The sequence below is a fragment of the Diadema antillarum genome, unplaced genomic scaffold (genome assembly GCF_040938485.1).
Source record: "Diadema antillarum isolate AM-2024a unplaced genomic scaffold, OU_Dant_1.0 seq00000878_RagTag, whole genome shotgun sequence".
Lineage (NCBI taxonomy): Eukaryota > Metazoa > Echinodermata > Echinoidea > Diadematoida > Diadematidae > Diadema > Diadema antillarum.
Genome location: NW_027271742.1, coordinates 90,161 through 110,320, shown reverse-complemented (window position 1 = coordinate 110,320; position 20,160 = coordinate 90,161). Strand labels below are relative to the sequence as shown.

Below are 20,160 nucleotides of genomic sequence, written 5' to 3'. Positions count from 1 at the left end.
AAGATCGTCTTCTCAGATGATACGTTTCTGTTACCATAAATCCACTTGCCCTCGTGGCATCTCGATCAGTTCAACATGCAACGGGTGGTATGCAATTCAATTGAATTGACTTGAATTGAAAATGTGCTTCATTGATCAGTATCTTTCGCAGGCCGCATGCTGAATTGCAGACATTGTACACAAAGGACCATTATACCACAAAAATATGCACAAGATACTGCGCAACGTACTAAGTAATGAAAAAAAAATACATAAAACAACAAAAAGTAAGGCTTATTCATCTTAACTATTGCACTATGAGATCAACCTACGATGCAAAACAAACGCAAATACATTGTAGGCCTATTGCAATTACAATTTTTAATATTACTATTTTCAAAATTACTAATAAATTGAGTTTGTGCTAATTGTGTATGGCAGTCATTTATACTTAATAATGCAGGTGATGTTATAAACACTTCTCAAATCAACACATTTTATATAACGAAAATGATTAGCGTGATTCAGAAAATATTTTCTAACAATCTTCTTTTATCAAATTCATTCAATCTGGTGCTAGCACCAGCAATATCTACTCCCTCCCCCACCCCCAACCCCTGTCCAATCCCCAGGGTACACGATGGATCCCGTCAGATCCCGTGCACCTGCAAGATCACTGTACGGCGCGCAAGCAAGTGACTGGATGTACGCTATACAGGGTGGCCCAAAAAGAACGGAACACCTAAGATTCTTAATTTTAGCAATATTGTTCCTAATATGTCATTATTTTGTATACTATTGGAAAGGCCATTCTTTTTCCAAAAGAATGACACCAAGTTCTTTAATTTTGGTTAATGCATCATGGTTTTAGGACCATTTTTATTAACCCTTGCAATTTTCAAAATGTGATCATTTTGCACTCTCAGAGACACCGAAATCAGCGAAAATTCGGCTTGCCATAGAAGCAGTACCGTTCACAATGTGTGGATTGTGGCTGTCAGGGCGCTTACCATTGTGGATGAGTCGACCTGACGACAAACCCCACATTCCGCACATTGCGAACGCCACTATTTCTACGGTAAGCCGAATTCTCACTGGTTTCTGTATCTCTGAGAGTGCAAAATGATCACATTTTGAAAATTGCAAGAGTTCACAAAAATGGGCCTCAAATCGTAACACATTAACTGATATTAAAGACCTGGTGTCATTCTATTGGAAAAAGAATGGCCTTTCTAATACTATGCAACATGATGACATATTTGCAACGATATTGCTGAAATTAAAGATCTTAGCCGTTCCGTTCTTTTTGGGCCACCCTGTATAGCCGGTATAGGTAGCAGGTATGTGACGGAAGAATCCCCACGGCCATAGGATAGCACAGCCCGGTCATTACACGTGAGTGACTACCATCATCTGTTAATGTTTTAACATCACATGCATCATCAAAAAATAAAATTGGTACGTTACTTGGATTGCTGGGATAACGTTAATTTACCACTAGTTTCTACAAACAAGCTAGGATTATCACAAGCTGACTGGAATTATGCATACGTAGTGCGAATGAAGGAACTGTTGTAGTCCCATATATCCATTTGTGTGCATTGTTTGTAAATTTATGTGGGAACAAGAAAGAGGTCGAGGTCCATGAGGAGGCAAGTGAAGTCGATGCCATGGTTATGGCATATGGGCCTGGCATGGCCCATACCATGCCATGCCCAGAAATCAAATTGTAATTTGTATGTTAATGGTCTAGATCTAAACGGTAGACCTAGGATGGTAGTTGATTAAAGCACGCAGCTCAGTTTAATGCACCAAGCAATTTACCACATGTAAACGTTTAGCTAATTCAGTAAAGACACCTTAGTCTATTGAATTAGGATTCTACTTGTAATTTAAATTTTTAATTTTACCTTAGGCCTAATAGTATTTGATACAGTGTAAGTAGATCCTATATACTTGTACTGTATAACCAAATAGAATAGAATTTCCAGGTGAATTATTTTCCAACAACGATTTCACACAGTCCAAAAAGTAGCTGCTTGCTTCGTTCACCATGATTATATTGATAACAGATGGTGTACTTCCTCTACTGTAGTACAGCCCTTGCTTGGCCTTGTATCCAAACTGGGATGGGACACACTGCACACGGTGACACATGACGATGCACAATGCACCATGTTCTACAAATTCCACTACAACCTTGGCAACATCTCACTTCCACCATTCATCTTTCCAGCCCCTTATATAGGCAGACTTGACCACAAACTCAAATATGGTAACCCTACAACATATCGACCGCCCTTATTGAAACCGACCGCGTAGTATTGGCGCACAGAACGCTTAGTACGCACTTCACTGCGCGCAGAGCACATAAAAATGGATTGGCTTTGACTGTTGATGAGGATGTGTGGGAAAACGCAAAAATTCACTGTTCATTAATCAATGGTTTGAATCAAGGACAAAATTTCAAATGAATGTTTTAACCGAATCATAATGTAATGTCTATGGAAGTTTCTAAAAAGCTTCGTACAACACGGTGTTCAATACAACTCGGTTTGCGTGCATTGTCAATGCAAAAACAGCGGTCGATCTAAATAAGGAGCGGCACTGTGGGAAGCTGAATCGAGGCCACGCAAGTTCGACGGCGATATTTTTGCACTGAAACTTCGAATAGAAAAGGGAACAGTGGCATTTGATAGTGCTGAATTTTCTAAATCTCGTAGGTCAAGATTTTACATGAATTTCAGTGTTAGATAGTCTTATCAAGCAAATAAAGATTAGGCAGTCAATGAGTAGTAGGTCCAACCATACATGATACCAGAAGCTTCAATTGACCCATCGGCACAAATATCCTTCTATCCACGTACTGTGTGCATGGATCTGGAACCACCTACCAAGCAGTGCTGTCACTGCACCTTCTGTTGATACCTTCCAGAAAGCTGCCCTACCAATCATCAGAAGGTTGCTGCCTCCTGTACGGTCCGAAATTATTTTATTGTATGTAAATAGCTAGAGTGTGTTCTATAGCACTTTCAAGCACTGTCTGCCAATGTCGTCATCGCACAGTTATCCCAGTTTAGCTTTGTACGAGCTGCTGCAATTATGCTGGGATTATCCTTTCAAGGTTCAAGCTACAGAATGGCTATAGTGACAGTTACGCTGTTTACATTTTGAGTTATGTTTGTTTGTTTACTTGTGTTTTTATGCACACAAAATGATTCACCACATTACCAATTTACCATACATAATTGACCGAGTTGACTAAATAATTGACTGCCACAACTGAGTGCGGCAAAATAACACCCCACGCGTTCGAAGCAGTTACCTTGGACTATGGAGCATGTACTGCAAATCGCTTTTTCAATGTGCGCTTGTGAATTCAGAGTATTTTCTTGACATGTGAGTAAAATTTCGGGCAAATTGTGAGATATCTGAAGTTTCTATTGATAGGAGAAACACTAGGGTGTTGATGTGTTGGACACCCCACCATACTAGTTCTAGTAGTAGTAGTAGTATACATGTAGGCCTATTTATCATTTTTAACAGTAGTTAATTGACCAATTTGATGATAGTCTATCTGCATGCTTGTGTAACAGTTTGTCACCATGGCAACACACTTGCAGAGAAATTGTTATTTTCTGGCCAGTGTACATGCATTCCACTGCCTGTAAAGAATTTACACTATGTACTGTGCACACACAATCACTGTCCACTATATTTCACCTGGGCAGTTAATGAGAGCAAAAGAAAAAGAAAGAAAGAAAAATGTATCATATATCATCATCATATATCAAGTTGCTGGAAATTAGACATTTCAAAGCGTATACCTCCATCATTTAGAAATAGCACTTTTACATTATTTCCATATCAGTGCTTATCCTATGGCATCATCAAAATACTTGAATGCATGTTAAAATATTAAAAGCATCATCAAGACACCATAATATGTAGGCCGTACATTTTATTATACCTCCGCCAACGAAGTGGCCGGAGGCATTATGTTTTCGGGTCCCATTTTGTTTTTGTCGATATCTCAAGAACCGTGAGGTGGTTTTGCATCGAACTTGGTATGAGAGTATATCCTGGGGGATAATACTTTGTTTGGATTTTAGGGTCACGGGGTCAAAGGTCAAAGGTCACAGGTTATTTTGTGGAAAAAAAGGTTGAAATTTCATGTTTTTCTCCATATCTCGCAAATGGTTCAAGGTATCTTCATGGAACTTAGTATATATGCATGTACCGATGGGCAGTGATTATCTAGGGAAGTTGGGGTCATGGGTCAAAGGTCAGGGGTCAAAGGTCAAGGTCAACTCCTCAAAATATCACTGCTTTCCTTATATTTATGCAATGCCTGAAGGATTTTTTTTTAACTTGATGTATGCATGTATAACCCAATATATATTCTGTGGGAAGTTTCTTGCCAAAAGGTCAAAGGTCAAGTGAAAGTGCTAAATTGCACTTCTTCCTCCATATCTCAAAAGTAACTCAAGGTATTATCATGAAACTTACATATTTATGCATGTTCTACCCAACAGTGATTCTCTTTGGAACTGTAAGGTCAAAGACCAGATTTAGATAATACTATTTTACCATTTGATACTGAAATTATAATTCTCAATACCTTGAAAATTACTCAATGCATAAACTTATAAAAGGGTCAAAAGTCAAGTAAAAATCATCAGTTCCCCCAAATACCTGCACTCTGACGTTTTAATCATTCATCCAATTGAACCTAGTTCTAGGAAAGTGAACATTCAGCACATTTGTGGCAAACCTGTCATTTTAATATTTTGCCAATTGTGTGAAACTTTCATCACACATTGTCAAGACATTGTACTATAGACCTATTAGGAGAGCCATGCATTATGGCAGAAGCATACACCAGTCGCCTTAGCGACATTTCTAGTTAAACTTGTGAGCATGCATCATTGGTATTACTATAACTTAGTACATGTATAAGTCTTTCTGATGGTATGTACACTGTATGTCGTATGTTGCATCACCTTTTTACCAGATGAACTACTCTTTCTTTTTTTTTTTCCTTTCAGGCCTCCTTGCCTTGTTCTGGAGACCATGGAAGCAATGAGGGCAGTCACTGCCCAGCGGGCAACGTGCCTACTCGTCACCATCATGTGCCTCAATGCTCTAGTAGGGATGACATACTCAGAGGTCAATGAGCCCCTAAAGGACGATGGTGCTGATTTGCAAGATGTTCCTCACAGGGATCGTGAATCGTTGGATGAAGTTCAACCTCCGGGACATCTCAAACCACTGGGGTCACACAGGTGAGAAGACTTGGAAAAGAAGGGGGGGGGATGGGGGTAGGGTCAGGGGTAGGGGGTTGAGGGGGGAAGTAAGGAATCTTGCTGAAAGTTATGGACATTCCTAAGCCATGATAAAAAAAAAAGCCATAATAAAAAAAAAACTTAAACAAGTGATAGAGAGGGAGAAAGTAAGGTCACTGAACTTGAACCACTTCTGTATTCATAATGAAAAAAAAAAGGTAAAGGAAAGAAAGATAGCACATAGCCCATTAGCATAATGCGCAGATGATGCTAGATGAGCCCTTTAGGAGGTCATGGTGGCTTTCATGTGTGGTTTTCGTAAGCCTGATTCAATAATAAGGCTCCAGTTCATCCCAAGTTGATGTGATACTTGGTAAGAAGAGTGAGATTTGTTAGGAGCTACAATGCTGAGGTGGGAAGTTACTGGCTTTGTAATAGTCATTCTAATTCTTCATCTTTGAAGCTTGTGGATTTTAACATGTTAAAAAGTATTTTTTTAAAGGGGAGCAGACCATATTATGCAATATTGATGATATGTAGTTAGTAAATTTCAACTTTTTTCTTTCAAATGTTTGTTATTTTAAAAACTATATGTGACCCGCGACAACGGTTTCAGGCAAAAGTCGCAAGAGCAAATTCCCTCCTAGGCGGGGTACAAAGATTTCGACCATTATTTTTGTTGATTTAGGTTTTTTTGCAGAAATCGAATCTTTGATATGTTTTCTACATCTACACTAAATTTCAGAGCATAAGACTAAGTTTTTCCTATCGAGAATGGAATTTTAAGCACTCTATGTTGGATCGCACTCGTCAGTTTCGAGCTTCTTTCAAACGCCGTGCCAATATCCCCAGCGTTGCTACGGTGCAGGGTCTCGCATGCGATTGGCTGGTGCGTCGCATACATTTACAGTTGTACATAATTCGGCTTTCGGAGACACCAGTTGCAGCGTTTGGGGAATGCTTTGTCCACGCGTGCACGATTATATGCTCCATTGTTCTTGCTATAGTGGTTTAATATACGCTCGCTCTGTAGTGCGTGCTCTTCGTTTGGCTTTCTATCCAAACTATTCTACCGCAATGTTCGACAACGGAAGTGAAACAAAAATCATGTAGCATGACATAATCGTGTGAAAAGAAAACTAAATATTCTCAAATTTGTCTACTTGTACATGTAGTAAAAATTATGACAGCAGACTGACTCAATGGAAGGTAGATGAGAGGAAAGGAGCGGTCACATGTGACCAATTATATTCAAATTTTACACGTTAAGATCGCACCAAACTAACGAGTCATGTTTGTTTGTTTAAATTTGATTAGCACCACCGAACAAAGCAGCATATGCATGTCCTGTAAAAGCAAAACAAACAGGAAACGTGACCCTTGCCATCACTAGCAATTTTTTGCGTTCAAAAGGGTCGCCAATGATAAAGACAAATAAACCACAATGAAAACGTGATTTGTAAATGTGTTGATTCGCCACCGCTCTTACATGTACACGGTCATGGCATGTGGATGCCATTGCGTAATGCGTGCACCATACACGTCGACACATGTACATGTACACCATACGTGCAATTATCGTATTCGCCATCTTGAAAGACGTACTGGTAAACAAAGCTCCGAGGAAGGTGCCCGGGAAATTTGACTCTCTCAGTGAGCCAATCAGAAGGCGATGTGGTTGGTAGAGGCGGGGCTTAACCTCGATTGGCACCATCGTACGGATGGGTGATTCTCCCCTCGCATCGCCGCTCGGACATTGTCTTTGAGAAAGAGGTGAATCTTCAAAGCCTGTTTTCTCGCAATTTTGTCAGGCTAGCAACTTAAGAAGTGCATTTTATTTCTCTTTCTATGCCCACTTATGGTGCCGAAGAATACAAGTCTTTTATATCAATGAAAAGCTTAGGAAATGGGCAATGTGATTCAGTGAAAAAATGAATTTTCAAAATTCCCGACTTTTGCCTGAAACCGTTGTCGCCGGTCACATATTAAAAACTAGAAAAGCACTCAGAGAGCGCAGACCTCTGCCAAGCAGCTACTTTCCACCGATGATCTTGCTCTTCGATAGAGATCAGTGATTTCCACCCATACGTATTGCATGCTGAAAAGTCGCCTGATTTTCCAATAAAAGAATAGAAGCCTTTGTTACACCGTATACCCTCAGCTGCACGGCACGCCTCACCCTAGCAGAAACTAGAGCATGCACTTAAGTGCGCTTATGAAAACCTCAAAAATGCACAGCTTGAACTCCCAAGTTCATTGACCCTCCCTGCCAAAATATCGAAAATCCTTCATAAAATCCATGAAAATTTTCGGATCACTACCAAAATCTAATTATTTGTTCCTTGTGTCATTTTCAACCTTTCCTGCAAGTTTCATCCAAATCTGTGCTCAACTTTTTGAGTTATTTTGCACACAGACAGATAAACAAACGGTAATGAAAACATAACCTCCCCCCTTGGCGGATGTGAAAAGACCACTGCAAAAAATGCTACAGAGGCTGACATCAAGCTGGTATTCAAAGGAGACAGTCACCTACAGAACCTTTATAAATCTTTAAAATCCTTTATAAGTGTGTATCCCAATGTAGATTTAAGGAAAACAATGTGACTCACATTTCCTTTGCCAATGGCAATCCTTCATCTGACAGGCCTCCAGAGATGCCTGGTGTTGACGTCCTGGAGAGAGTCCCCGATCCCCCGGACTTCTTCAGCCGCTATGTGGAAGCTGGGAGGCCAGCAGTGTTCAAGGGTGCTGCTAAAGAGATGGCCTCGTATCGGCTGTGGACAGACGAATACCTCAGGTGTGCAGGCCAATAAGCCATTGACCCCATTCACACTCCAAAATAAGGATTGTCTTAGCAGGATTTCATGCAATGCATGTGAAAGTCTCTTATAAAGCTTTGGAGGCTCAGCTGTATCAGGAAGCATTCTGATAAGCTCTCTTGAAGACAGTCAGGAATTATGCCTTTTCTATTCATGCTCACTACATTGTGGAGTGAAGATAAGATCTGAAATGGTCATGTTGTCAAGAAGTCTTCTGATTACTCCATTAACTGCAACAAGCCCACATGGTCTTGGGCAAATTAAATGCACTGGCATTGAGACTAAATCCAAGGCATACCAATCTAGAGGCCTCTTGGATCACTTGCCTTGTTTTAGTGTGAATGTGATCGAGAATGTGGAGACTAGCTTTACAGATGTTTGCCATGCTTGCTTGTTCATTCAATTTTGATAATAAATGTTGACCTTCTGATTAAACCCATCATATCCATACCTAAAATGTTACTGAATATCAAACAATTTTATTCAGTAGTGAATGTTTAGTAACATATAACAGTGCAACTTTAAGTGGTGAAATTCCTCAGGTTTATGTTGCCAATATCCATGGGGATCATGGCTTCAAAAATTATATGATCCCATGGCATTTATTGTGCCCACACACAGAAACTATGTTGTATGTAACTGCTAGTGATGTGTGGATATAGCATCCCAGAGGCAATTTGTACAGACTCTTCACATAATAATGTTTGCATCTGTGATTAGATAGTCCATTTGTTGTAAATGCAATCATGCAGCACAGGATATTTTTGTGTGCAAATCTGCCCATTTTGCAGCATAAATGTGTACCAAGGTAGTCATTTTGTGTTGAGTGATTTTGTGATGTAAATGTTGCATGTGTTCGCTTCAATTTGTGTCTGTTTGTGACAAAGTTTTCTGTACTCCCCCTGTCCCTGATTTCATTAAACTCCTTTCCTTTCCTGTGCAGCGGTCGCTATGGCGATCTGATCGTTGAGGTGGAGGAGGGGAAGAAGGAGAATCGTTCCAAGGACCTGTGGCGGATGCCTCTCTCCAAATTTATCAAGAGCTACCGGCAGGAGGATGTCTACTTGGTGACGGATGTTCCTGAAGAGATGGGAGGTGAGGAAAAATGATGATAGAAGGATGAGACCTCAGGCCTGTTTCATAGAGAGTTGCGATTGGTCTTATGCTCGATTTTAAAGGGACTGTACAGTACTGGTTGAGGTGGGGATTCATGTTTTGAACATTCCTAGGTGAGATAATGAGAAACCTTTTATGAAATATGAAAGAGCATGTAATTTTAAGAAGGATTCAACGTTTATTTGATGAAAATTGGTTTTCAAATGGCTGAGATATCCAAAAAAGGGATAATAATAAAAGGCGACAGGCCACGCCTTTTATTAGGATCTCTTTGTTTCACCTTGTTTTTTGGATATCTCGGCCATTTCCAAACCGATTTTCATCAAATAAACTTTTGATGCCCCTTAGAATTGCATGCTCTTTGACATCTCATAGAGTGGTTTCTGAATATCTCGCAAAACGTTAAAAAGCTAAATCCTCGCCTCAACCAGAACTGTACACACCCTTTAGTATTGAGTGTAACTTGGGAATTGAGTGTAAGTTCAATATGGAGTGTAACTTGGGAATTGAGTGAAAGTTCGAATTTGAGCCTAAGTCCTGTTTCACAAAGGCAAGCTTGATTTCAAGAAAGATCAAGTGTAACTTTCAGTAGGTTGAGTGTTACTTGCAATCAATTGCAAAGTTGTTTATGAAAGGCAATTTGCGATTGATTGCAACTTACGCTCAATCTTTATGAAACAGGCCCCAGGGCCCTGTTTTGCTTAGCTTTGAAATCAATCCCAATTTCAAGTCAGTTGATCTTAGAGACAGTTTTGGGGTCAGTCAGTACGCCACAACATGTTTATATTAATTGCAGTAATTATGAACAATAATAATTTCTGGATAATTTTTCTGAAAAATGTTATGATTTTGGAAAGTGAGAAGTCAGTTTCCATCAAACAACTCGTAACAATGATAACTTTTTTTCATCCATGAACTTACAATGCATAGACAGTGCAGTGTTAATTACAGGATTCGTTTGATTTATGAGCATTCATACCGTTGGGTTAAGATCACTAACATAACAATGTCTTCATGCATAACTGATAAAGCATTAAAAATCTCTTTCACCCATTTGCTGTAACCCGTAATACAGCATTGAATATGAGATAAATAATTCTACAATATGGCAGATTTTTTGTTGGTACCCTAGGGTTCCAGATACGGCAGAGCGTATAAAAAATGTATATATGGAGTCTAATCTGTACACAGTGTTGGAAGGGACATTTTTAATTCAAGAGCATGTGTAAGGTCTGTTCTCATTGGGTTCTCAATGTCTGCGAAACTGGATGATGGGTAGTATGATTAGTTAGTTAAATTGGGTTTTGCCTGCACGCATAATTGTGTATGAGGTAGATACCAGGGGGATACTGTTTGTTTTGTTACTATTGGATAAATGGTTTTCAGCAGCTTCTATTTTATTTATTTCCTGCAGGAGAACAAATCCCTGGAATCTGCAAGGATTTCTTTTTTTTTGCCTATGTGTACCCCCACTCCCTTGCCAAGCAGTCTGTCATTTTCCTTTTATAGCAGCTCATGTGCTGTATACGCCTAATATTTTGCGAGGTTTTTATTTTAGCAAATTTTGCGAGTCAGGTGCTATTCGCGATTGAAAAAATACATGAAAAACTTGACTCTGATCCCGACATTAATGTAACTGGCTTGCATACATTTCTCCATTCAGTACCGTACTCCACATCTGTGAATTCAACCACACTCGCGAAATCGTGAGGAAGTCCCGATTCGTGAAAGATTAGACTCACTAAATATATGGCATATACAGTAGTTTGTGTTTGTCATTTTGAGAGACAAACAAGGAAAATCTTGTGTTTCTAGATGATTTTTGTCTCCTGCGATGCCTGCTTTGTGGTGGCTTCACCGACGTGCTGGTGGACACAATTCTCTGGTACAGCAGCGGGGGGACCAAGTCTGTACTCCACTTTGACAGTCTGGACAACATCAACTGTGTGATGGATGGCAGGAAAGATATCTTCTTGGTGGACAAGGTAAAAAGAAGATGCAACAAACCCAAGGCAACTGTTTTGAAGGGATGCTATTCTCGTCTTTCCTTGCTGATGCTATTACCAACTTACATGTATAATAGTAGGATCATGAACACCAGCTTGGAAAAATCTTTGATTTGAAATGGAAAAGTCGCAAAGTTATGTTGGAAGTTCCTAATGGACTCCTGCAACTGTCTTCCCTTGAGAGTATGTCTATATACAAATGATGCACAGGTCTGACTGCATCGGTAGGAATTGTGTGCATGAGGTAACTGTGGAATTTTTAACCCGCGAGGTACAGCTGAGTAGGTTTAGACTGGATTCCATAGTTACTGAATGCACACTATTCCTACTGACGCATGAAAAGGCGTACTGTGCATCATCTGTTTTAATAGAATGGTGGACAAATTTTTGCCAGAAAATCCATTGTTTTCGCCATGTGTCCAATAATTACTAGGGCGTGGCAAATTTACTGGATGCATTTCCTTTAGGGCTTGCCATAGAGGATGCTAGTAAAAAGGGATGCACAACTTTTGACCAATGAGATTCCAGAATTTTCTAGACCTGTTCTGTATGTATAAAAGATTGTAAAGGCAGGAATGGGAAATTTATGAATATATGAGCCACAGTAACTTGCAGCCTGAGACGACAACAGCGATGATGATTGAAGTCTATGCCTGACCCGATATTGCCGAGTGTCAACACTTCAATGGCTTTGATCGGGGCATGACCACCTTAATCTTCTCTCTGAGCTGTCTTCACAAACTTGCTATGCAGTATTTAGTTTGAACACCGTGCTGCTCAATGGGAGCCTTAACTTCCTTTGTAATTTTTTTGTTTTGTTTTACTCACATTGATTTGTCTACAAGTTAAGGTACTCTGCGGTTAATTTGAAATGGAGATGAAGATTTTACAAAGGAGTCACTGTATTTATTTTGTCAGGCCCTCAGGCCCCTGAGGGACCTGTGAAAATTAGTCCAAGCATTATCAAAGTAACTGCTTACGAGTAGTCTTCATTCAAGTGTAGGTGGTAATAAGCAAAACTGCAAAGTACTGACATAATAACCCTTTTCTGTTAATGAACTGGAAAAGAGGTCAGCAAACATGCATGAGAAACATATAGAAGCAATCCTGTATGTCACCTTGAAAAATAAAGTTGCTTGGCTCACTCAAGAGTCCACTTGAGTCCTTTAGAAAGTCATCTTCATGGCTTTGAAAATCTTTAGGCGATGAGTAGCTCTCACCATTTGATATTCCAGGTGGAAATTTGTAGTGTTCTACATGTATTCAAAGTTAGCTTGCAAAAAAGAAAAAGATGTTGACATTGTCAATGACAAATGATCATGCTCACCTTTCTTGGCACATTTGAATGTGGTCAGACACTCAACAATTTCCTCTTCAATATTTATCCGATGACAAACACACTCATCTCTGTGTACCTTCCCTTGAACCCAGAGGGAAAAGGACAACGTACATATTGACCACCCTGAAGGAAGCTTCTCTGGTGTCGACGTTGACAGAGTGGACTTCCAAAAGTACCCTGGTCTGGCAAAAGTGCCGTGGTACAATGTGACTTTAGAGAGAGGAGACTGCCTTTTCATTCCATACAGGTAAAATTTTTTTCTCAGTTTATCTTCATTATGTGATCGGGGTGGGGTGGGGGATGGGGTGGGGGGGGGGGGTTGGGTGTAGTGAAAAATAGAAACCAGACGAGATGTAGTAATCGATGTGTGATTTGTGCCTGGCATTGTGTGTGACCCTCAGTGGGCCTGTTTCTGTATATCCATGATTATATGACAAAGGGTTATGATCCTGTGTATTTGAAAGAGACTAGGTCACTGGTATATTTAGTTTTGATGCACACCCATGTGACAATCCCTTGTGACAATCAGTGGTTGTCTGTTATTTTGTTAGTGTTTCCACTCTCATCCTGCCCCCTTCAGGCAACATATAAGAGGCTCGTGCAACGAAGCTACATGTACACCAAATTCTGCAATGTAGGTTTTCAAGGTTTGAATGAATTCAAAAGGAAGAGGTGAATTGAATAGCTCAATGAAGGTCACCATTGAAAATGCATTGGTCAATATGAATTAAGTGGCCAATCGGCATGCAGCTGTTTTGATGTACATCTTGTTGTACAATTTACTATTTATGAAGCATACTTGCTGTGAATCTTTATTTTCACATTGGCAGATGATTTAAACAGTCTGCTGTGAAGCAACATACATTCTAATCTAACCAAAGACACTAAATTAGTATACTTACTTTGGAGAGCTCTTGGTATTTAAAGAGATAAAGAAGTAAAGTGCCAAGCTATACTGTACTCAAGACATTGATCCTGCAGACAAAGTAGGCATTCAAACTGAAATTATGTATTCAAACTGGATGTGCTATAGCCATTGTGGTCTGGAAATAGTATTTTAATCAGTTGCAAGGAAATGGAGGATTAGACAATGTCTGGTTGTGTCGATGAAATAGGCTTGGAAGTGAAAGAAAATTATGTAAAGCCCCCCATTTTTCCTGAAGAAATACATGTAAAGCCTTACTGCGTCTCATTTAGTGACAGGCACAAAAATCCCAAGGCTGATTGATGGATGAATAAAGATTATGTAATCCTACTAATCCCCATTGTAACACAGTGGCCTTCATATAGGACTCCAACTGGCGCATTGTTGCATGTCCATGGGTTCATCAAGCCTGCATTAGCCTGGCTAAGTATTAGGGGGAATTAGTGGAATGTCATTGAGTTAGCTTTGCAAGCTGTCAATAAGAGCATGACTTGATGTTAAAGGGTCAAGTAGTTTTATTATGATTGTTTTAGCATAGACATTTCTCCCCCCCCCCCCCCCAAAAAAAAGTGCAAAATGAGATGCTGAAACTTATGTAGAGTTTATGAGTCATAAAATCTGTAGCATTCATGCCTTTTGATTCTGTACCAGTCATATTCTGTGCAGTGTCTATCTGTCTCTAGTCAATTGCCATTGCTGGTTTTATTCTGTGTTTGGTTGCTTGCTACAGGTGGTTTCATTCAGTGCGCTCATCTGGTCGCAACTTGGCCATCAATGTCTGGTTCATCCACCAGGTGTGGTTCAACACCAGCGACTGCCCGGGAGACTTATCGCAGCTGCCAGACTACCTCCCGCTGAGCAAAGTGACAACGAGAGGGAATCGGCTCGAACCCCTCAGGTAGCCTCAACCTGCCCTTCCCTGCAGACACTCCCTAAATCTACGTACTGACACTTGCATGTTGAACACACACCTTCCTGTCTCATAACTTGGGAGAATCTGACAATAGTGCTGATTGTCATGAGCTTGCATAACATAAATTTGATAAGAGTGCATGCAAACATACTCTTTATTAAAAGCTTCATCACAAGTAAAACAGTTTCAGTTTCATATCAGAGAAAGAAAACTGTCAGCTGATGAAACCCGGAAGTGGCACCAGAAAATTTGCTCTGAAGGCCTTTTGTTTTGTTTTTTTTTACTTGTCAGCTGATGAGACCCAGAAGTGGCACCACAAATATATGCTGCCCCCCCCCAACCCCCCCCCCCCCCCCAAAAAAAAAAAAACAAAAAACCAAAAAAAACAGCACTCACCCTGAACCAATGTTACCAGTTAATTCCTTTGGATTTTAGAGCACATGAAAGAACTAGTTTTGAAAACATCTATTCTTTCTTTAAAGGGAGATTATTACTACTATCTCAAATTCCCAGTCTTTCTTTGAACTGTGTGAGTCTACAGTTTAGATGCATTCAGTGAAAATGTAGAATGTTGATATTGCCCATTCCCACTGAAGTGGATCTCCAAACATAGTTTTTGCATGCCTATACCTTGGCTTGTTACAGATCAGATATTGCTGTCGAGATCCAGTCAAATGAGGGCTCCATAAGTCTTGCACAGCTCACAGAACTTGACACCCTTTTCCAGGAGCCCATTCAGGAGAAAATCCCCCAGGTAAGACAATAAAGATTAAAGGAAGCATGAACCCAATTTATGTATGTGGATTGAGAGGAATGCAAATACAGTATATTTGTTGAAAACATCAGCGAAGTTTTAGGAAGATCGAGCAATCCATTCAAAATTTCTGAATTTATAAAGTTTATGTACCGTTGTCCCTAGATAAGAAGACTACTGCTGTTTGTGATGTTATGCATGGACAGCAGTATAAGACATCTTTTTAAAAATTCAACATATTTTCACTATTCTAGCATAATGAAAGAGCCTTTGACTTGCTTGTTTTTTTTAGAAAATTAGGAATAATGTTACCATTAACATATACAAGTTGAGGGTATATTTTGCATGTAAAATTAAATTTCATGAAATTCTCTATATATTTTCTTTACATCACTATCCATACGTGATGTCACAAAATGTCTTCATATCCAGCGATAAGCAACAAAACTTTAGAAATTCATAAATTATTAACGGATTGACTGATATTCTTCAAACTGTGCTGATGCATTCTACTAGTATTGGTGCATTCACGCAATCCACATACATATTTTGAATCGACTCCCTTCTATTAAGGTGTTGTACATTTTACATTAACCTACAAAGAGATTATTCCTTTGTCCTGTATGCAAATTCTGACCTTATGAAGAGGTGTCTGTGAATGTCTAATTTACAAGTTTTGGTTTCCTCTCGGAGAAGAGAAATGCTCTTAATGGCTCTCATTTTGAATATGAAATCAGACATAATCAGAGTAAAAAACGAAGATGTCCAGATGTGGGCAATTGCAAATAAATGCACCTATATGATCAAAAGAGGATACAGATACACACGTGTATGTATCCTGATATCTTTCTATCTTTGTAATTATTTTTTTAGTGTTATTCATTTTTTCAAGGCCATTTCTTCTGTGCTCAGAAATGTTCACACTACTGTCTGAGAGAAACTCATTATTAATGTTTATGACTTTTTTTCCATTGTCACAATAAACTATTTGCCATTGTCATAATAAACGCTGCCAATATTGCTCAGCAACTTTTAAAGCCTGCATATCAGAGATGATATGTATAACAGAATATTAATAGTTTTGAGGAATTTTTGTCACGTTGTTCTGTGTTGTCTTGCAGCTGTTCCATTTACTGGACACTGATGGAGACGGTTTTTTGACTCTTATGGAGCTCTACACAAAGGAATTCTTCCAGGCTTTGGCATCAGTGGGCTTCGAATTGAACGAGGATGGAGAGCTAGGGTTCCAAGGTGATGAAGATGATGATAATGATGGTGATGATGATGATGATGAAGATGATGATGATGACAACAATGATGACGATGACAACGATGAGGATGATGGGGACGATGATGAAGAAAGGGAGGAGAGTCGGAGAGGAGAAAAGCGTGAGGAGCGACAAGGAGATCAGATGGATGATATCCATGGGAAAAATGTTGGACATGATGGGCGTGTGGAGTTATGACAGATGCACTGAAAATGACAAGGAAAACTCTGCATTCTCTACCATTGTGGCACACAACAACATTCCAAGAATCAGCAGGCAAGGTTTTTTTTTTTTTTTAGCTCACCTGAGCCAAAGGCTCAAGTGAGCTATTGCGATCGCCCTTCGTCCGGCGTCCGTCGTGCGTCGTGCGTCGTGCGTCGTGCGTCGTGCGTCGTCCGTCGTCCGTCGTGCGTCGTCCGTCGTCCGTCGTGCGTCGTGCGTAAACTTTTTACATTTTCATCTTCTTCTTGAAAACCCCAAGACCGATTTTCATCAAACTTGGCAGGTAGCATCCCTAGGGGGTTAGGAACTCAATTTGTTAAAATGGGCACCATGCCCCGCCCAGGGGGCCCCCAGGGGGGCCCAAACCCCCCAAAATTAAGGAATCTGTAAAAATCTTCTTCTCTAGAACCAGAAGTGATAGAGCTAAGTTAATACTATGAGTTAGTACATTGATGACTGTAGTTTCAAGTTTGTTCATGGCAGAATCAGGGGTGCCCCCCTTGGGACCCAGGGGAGGGGGGTGGGGAAGGGTTCTAATGGGGCCTAAATTGTACATTTTCATCTTCTTCTTGAGAACCCCATGACCCATTTTCACCAAACTTGGCAGGTAGCATCCCTAGGGGGTTAGGAACTCAATTTGTTAAAATGGGCACCATGCCCCACCCAGGGGGCCCTCAGGGGGCCCAAGCCCCCCAAAATTAAGGATTCTGCAAAAATCTTCTTCTCTAGAACCAGAAGTGATAGTGCTTAGTTAATACTATGAGTTAGTACATTGATGACTGTAGTTTCAAGTTTGTTCATGGCAGAATCAGGGGTGCCCCCCTTGGGACCCAGGGGAGGGGGTGAGGAGGGGTCCTAATGGGGCCTAAATTGTACATTTTTATCGTCGTCTTGAGAACCCCATGACCCATTTTCACCAAACTTGGCAGGTAGCATCCCTAGGGGGTTAGGATCTCAATTTGTTAAAATGGGCACCATGCCCCACCCAGGGGGCCCCCAGGGGTCCCAAACCCCCCAAATGAAGGAATCTTTATAAATCTTCTCTAGAATCAGAAGTTATAGAGCTGAGATAATACTATGAGTGAGTACATTAATGACTGTAGTTTCAAGTTTGTTCATAGGAGATCCAGGGGTGCCCCTCTTGGGTGGGGGGGGGGGGGGGGTGGTTGGAAGGGTCCAAATGGGGGCCTGAATTGTACATTTTCATCTTCTTCCTGAAAACCTCATGATGGATTTTTGTCAAACTTGGCACGTAGCATCCCTAGGGGGTCAGGATCTCAATTTATCAAAATGGGCACCATGCCCCACCCAGAGGGCCCCAGGGGGCCCCAATCCCCCCAAATTAAGGAATCTTAAAAAAATTGGGCCTTTATTGTACATTTTCATCTTCTACTTGAGAATGCCTGGTCAAATTTTGGTGGAGCTGTAAATAATTTAGATTAGTGACTGCGTGAAAGGTGAACTTGCGATACTCAGGTGAGCGCTAGACCCGCGGGTCTCTTGTTTCAGAATGGCCTCTGAATTTGCAGGTCAAATGTCTGTAAAACAAATATGCAGCTTTTGCACGCAACTTTATTTTTTTTCCACCTCACTTGGTGATGATGCAGGACTTGTGTCGCTTCCAACATTCCTGACAATATTTGAAGGATTCTTTCAATTTGCACATAGTGTTGCTCGATATAGCAAGGTAATTTTGCAAGTCCCATTCCTTTTACACTGAAACCTGCCTTAGCGGCCACCTGTCTATAGTGCCCACCTATCTATAGCTGGCACTCTTTTCGTTTCCCTTGGGTGGCTGCTGTAGATAGGTTTGACTGTATATTCTTTTGTTTCTATCCCTCATGTGATGAGGTACCCAATAATAACAAAGAAATTTCAGTATTAAAGCCCAAACAAAGTTCTGGTACGCCTGCAAAAGTTGTCAAATTTCGCTCCCAAATGTGAATGTATGCCTAGGAAATGTGCAGAATAACGCTGAAATAACAAGACATTTGATGGATAACGACGAAAATTCGAAATGTTAACCAAAAAGGTTCAGTCTTAGAACTTACCCGAACGGGGTCAGGCTAAACACGGACTCGGGGATAACTCGGCCTCGCTTTGACGGCGGGATGAGTTGTATAATGGTGTCCCTCTGGATTGTACAGTGTTGTACTATGGGAGCGTCCTGTATAAACTACATTGTAGCACTTCGCATTCTGGCTACTCGCAGTAATGGTCCGAGTTGTTACAACGCGCGCATCAAAAACCTCTGTGGCGCGCGTGCAAAATTAGTGTGCGCCTATCAAGCACCTCTAAAAACAATCAAAGATGCTTGATAAACAACAACAAAAACTTCAAAGACCGCGCGTCTCAGCAACTGAGGTGATGTGCATATAGGCTTGAGGACCGCACGCTGTCCATTTGTTTTGTACCGTGATTAGCACGCATTTTCCTGTCTGTTCAGTTAGGCCCCGTTTGGTATTATACAGTAGAATATGGCGATCACGAACTGTGTGTAAATTGTCTGAAATAGGGTCGAGTTTTCCGTGAGACCGAGTTAGTCTGGAGCCTTCTGGAATAAAAGTCCAAATACTCCAAAACTCCATACTCCAAAACGACTCATCATTCGGGCAAACCGCGTCAGCCAGGTAAGTTTCTTTGTAGACTCTTTTGATATATTGCAAGCAAATATGAAATGGTGCAGGACGGGTTCTCAAGCCTTCACCAGAACTTTGTTTTCACTTTAACAAGCAGCATGTGATAGCAATGTTTCCCAGTTAGAATGCAGTTATCCTCTTTAGGTTGCAACATTTCAATTCTGCTGACATTGTGTGCAGTTAGTAGCCACATTAAAGATCCTGTTTACCTTTGGGAGCAGTCATTCTAAAAATGTTCAAGATATCACTTTTGATGCATATGTGTAGGTCAGTTGTATCACAAAACATCCTACCATATAACATTTCTGCAATAAAGCGTATTCAAAATATTAGAGGAGATATCACTATTTTTCTCATTAAACCATAACTGTAGACGGTGTAGTCTGGAAACTTTTTTATTTTAACTATTGTTCACATTTTGTATATTTAACAATGCTTAACATCGATTTTACTGGTTCAAATTTTTACATTGGTTGTTTCTATCCCTGAATCACATTTTAGAACATTTTTTAAGCACTAATGCTGGGTTTTTGTTTCTTAGGCGAATGGTAAATTATGCCTTTAATGTGACTTTGACATCAGTATGGGCTTGTAACATTTTTTTTTTTTTTTTTTTGGGTCTTTTGGTCTTTTTTAGTGTGTCAAAAACACTGACTGAAATTATGCTTATGCCTGAAGTTTTTTTTTTTTTTTTTTTTTTTTTTTTTTTTTTGTAACTGTAGTACTTTGGCTAGACTTATTATTACTGCAGATACATCTCAGAAATGGAGAGCAGAATGCCTCCAAAGTTACAGTACTCTACACGCATGCATAGCTGAGAGACCGGGAGAAATCATTTTTTGAGAAGTCTTTCTGAATTGCATACCTTTTTGCCTCTGTTATTGGATGATCT

At 40.2% G+C, this 20,160-nt stretch overlaps 1 protein-coding gene and 1 non-coding gene across 2 annotated transcripts; both read left to right on the top strand.

The window, feature by feature from the left end:
• The first annotated feature begins 1,334 nt into the window (after positions 1–1,334).
• Positions 1,335–15,151, top strand: LOC139740761 (bifunctional peptidase and arginyl-hydroxylase JMJD5-like). The gene is made up of 8 exons (XM_071651336.1): positions 1,335–1,374; positions 5,028–5,264; positions 7,912–8,064; positions 9,030–9,181; positions 11,018–11,187; positions 12,640–12,794; positions 14,203–14,370; positions 15,031–15,151. The coding sequence occupies exons 2-8, from the start codon at positions 5,053–5,055 to the stop codon at positions 15,149–15,151; spliced, it is 1,131 nt and encodes a 376-aa protein (XP_071507437.1). The 5' UTR covers positions 1,335–1,374; positions 5,028–5,052.
• Positions 11,838–11,939, top strand: LOC139740765 (Z30 small nucleolar RNA). The gene has a single exon (XR_011711587.1). It is a non-coding gene; the product is annotated as a Z30 small nucleolar RNA (small nucleolar RNA).
• Positions 15,152–20,160: the final 5,009 nt, after the last annotated feature.

Bases quoted from the DNA above. Each gene is read 5' to 3' on its own strand.
- LOC139740761 (XM_071651336.1), top strand. From the start codon at position 5,053: ATGGAAGCAATGAGGGCAGTCACTGCCCAGCGGGCAACGTGCCTACTC. The intron at 5,265-7,911 runs GTGAGAAGACTT...TTCATCTGACAG, and splicing joins AAACCACTGGGGTCACACAG to GCCTCCAGAGATGCCTGGTG. The intron at 11,188-12,639 runs GTAAAAAGAAGA...CCTTGAACCCAG, and splicing joins ATATCTTCTTGGTGGACAAG to AGGGAAAAGGACAACGTACA.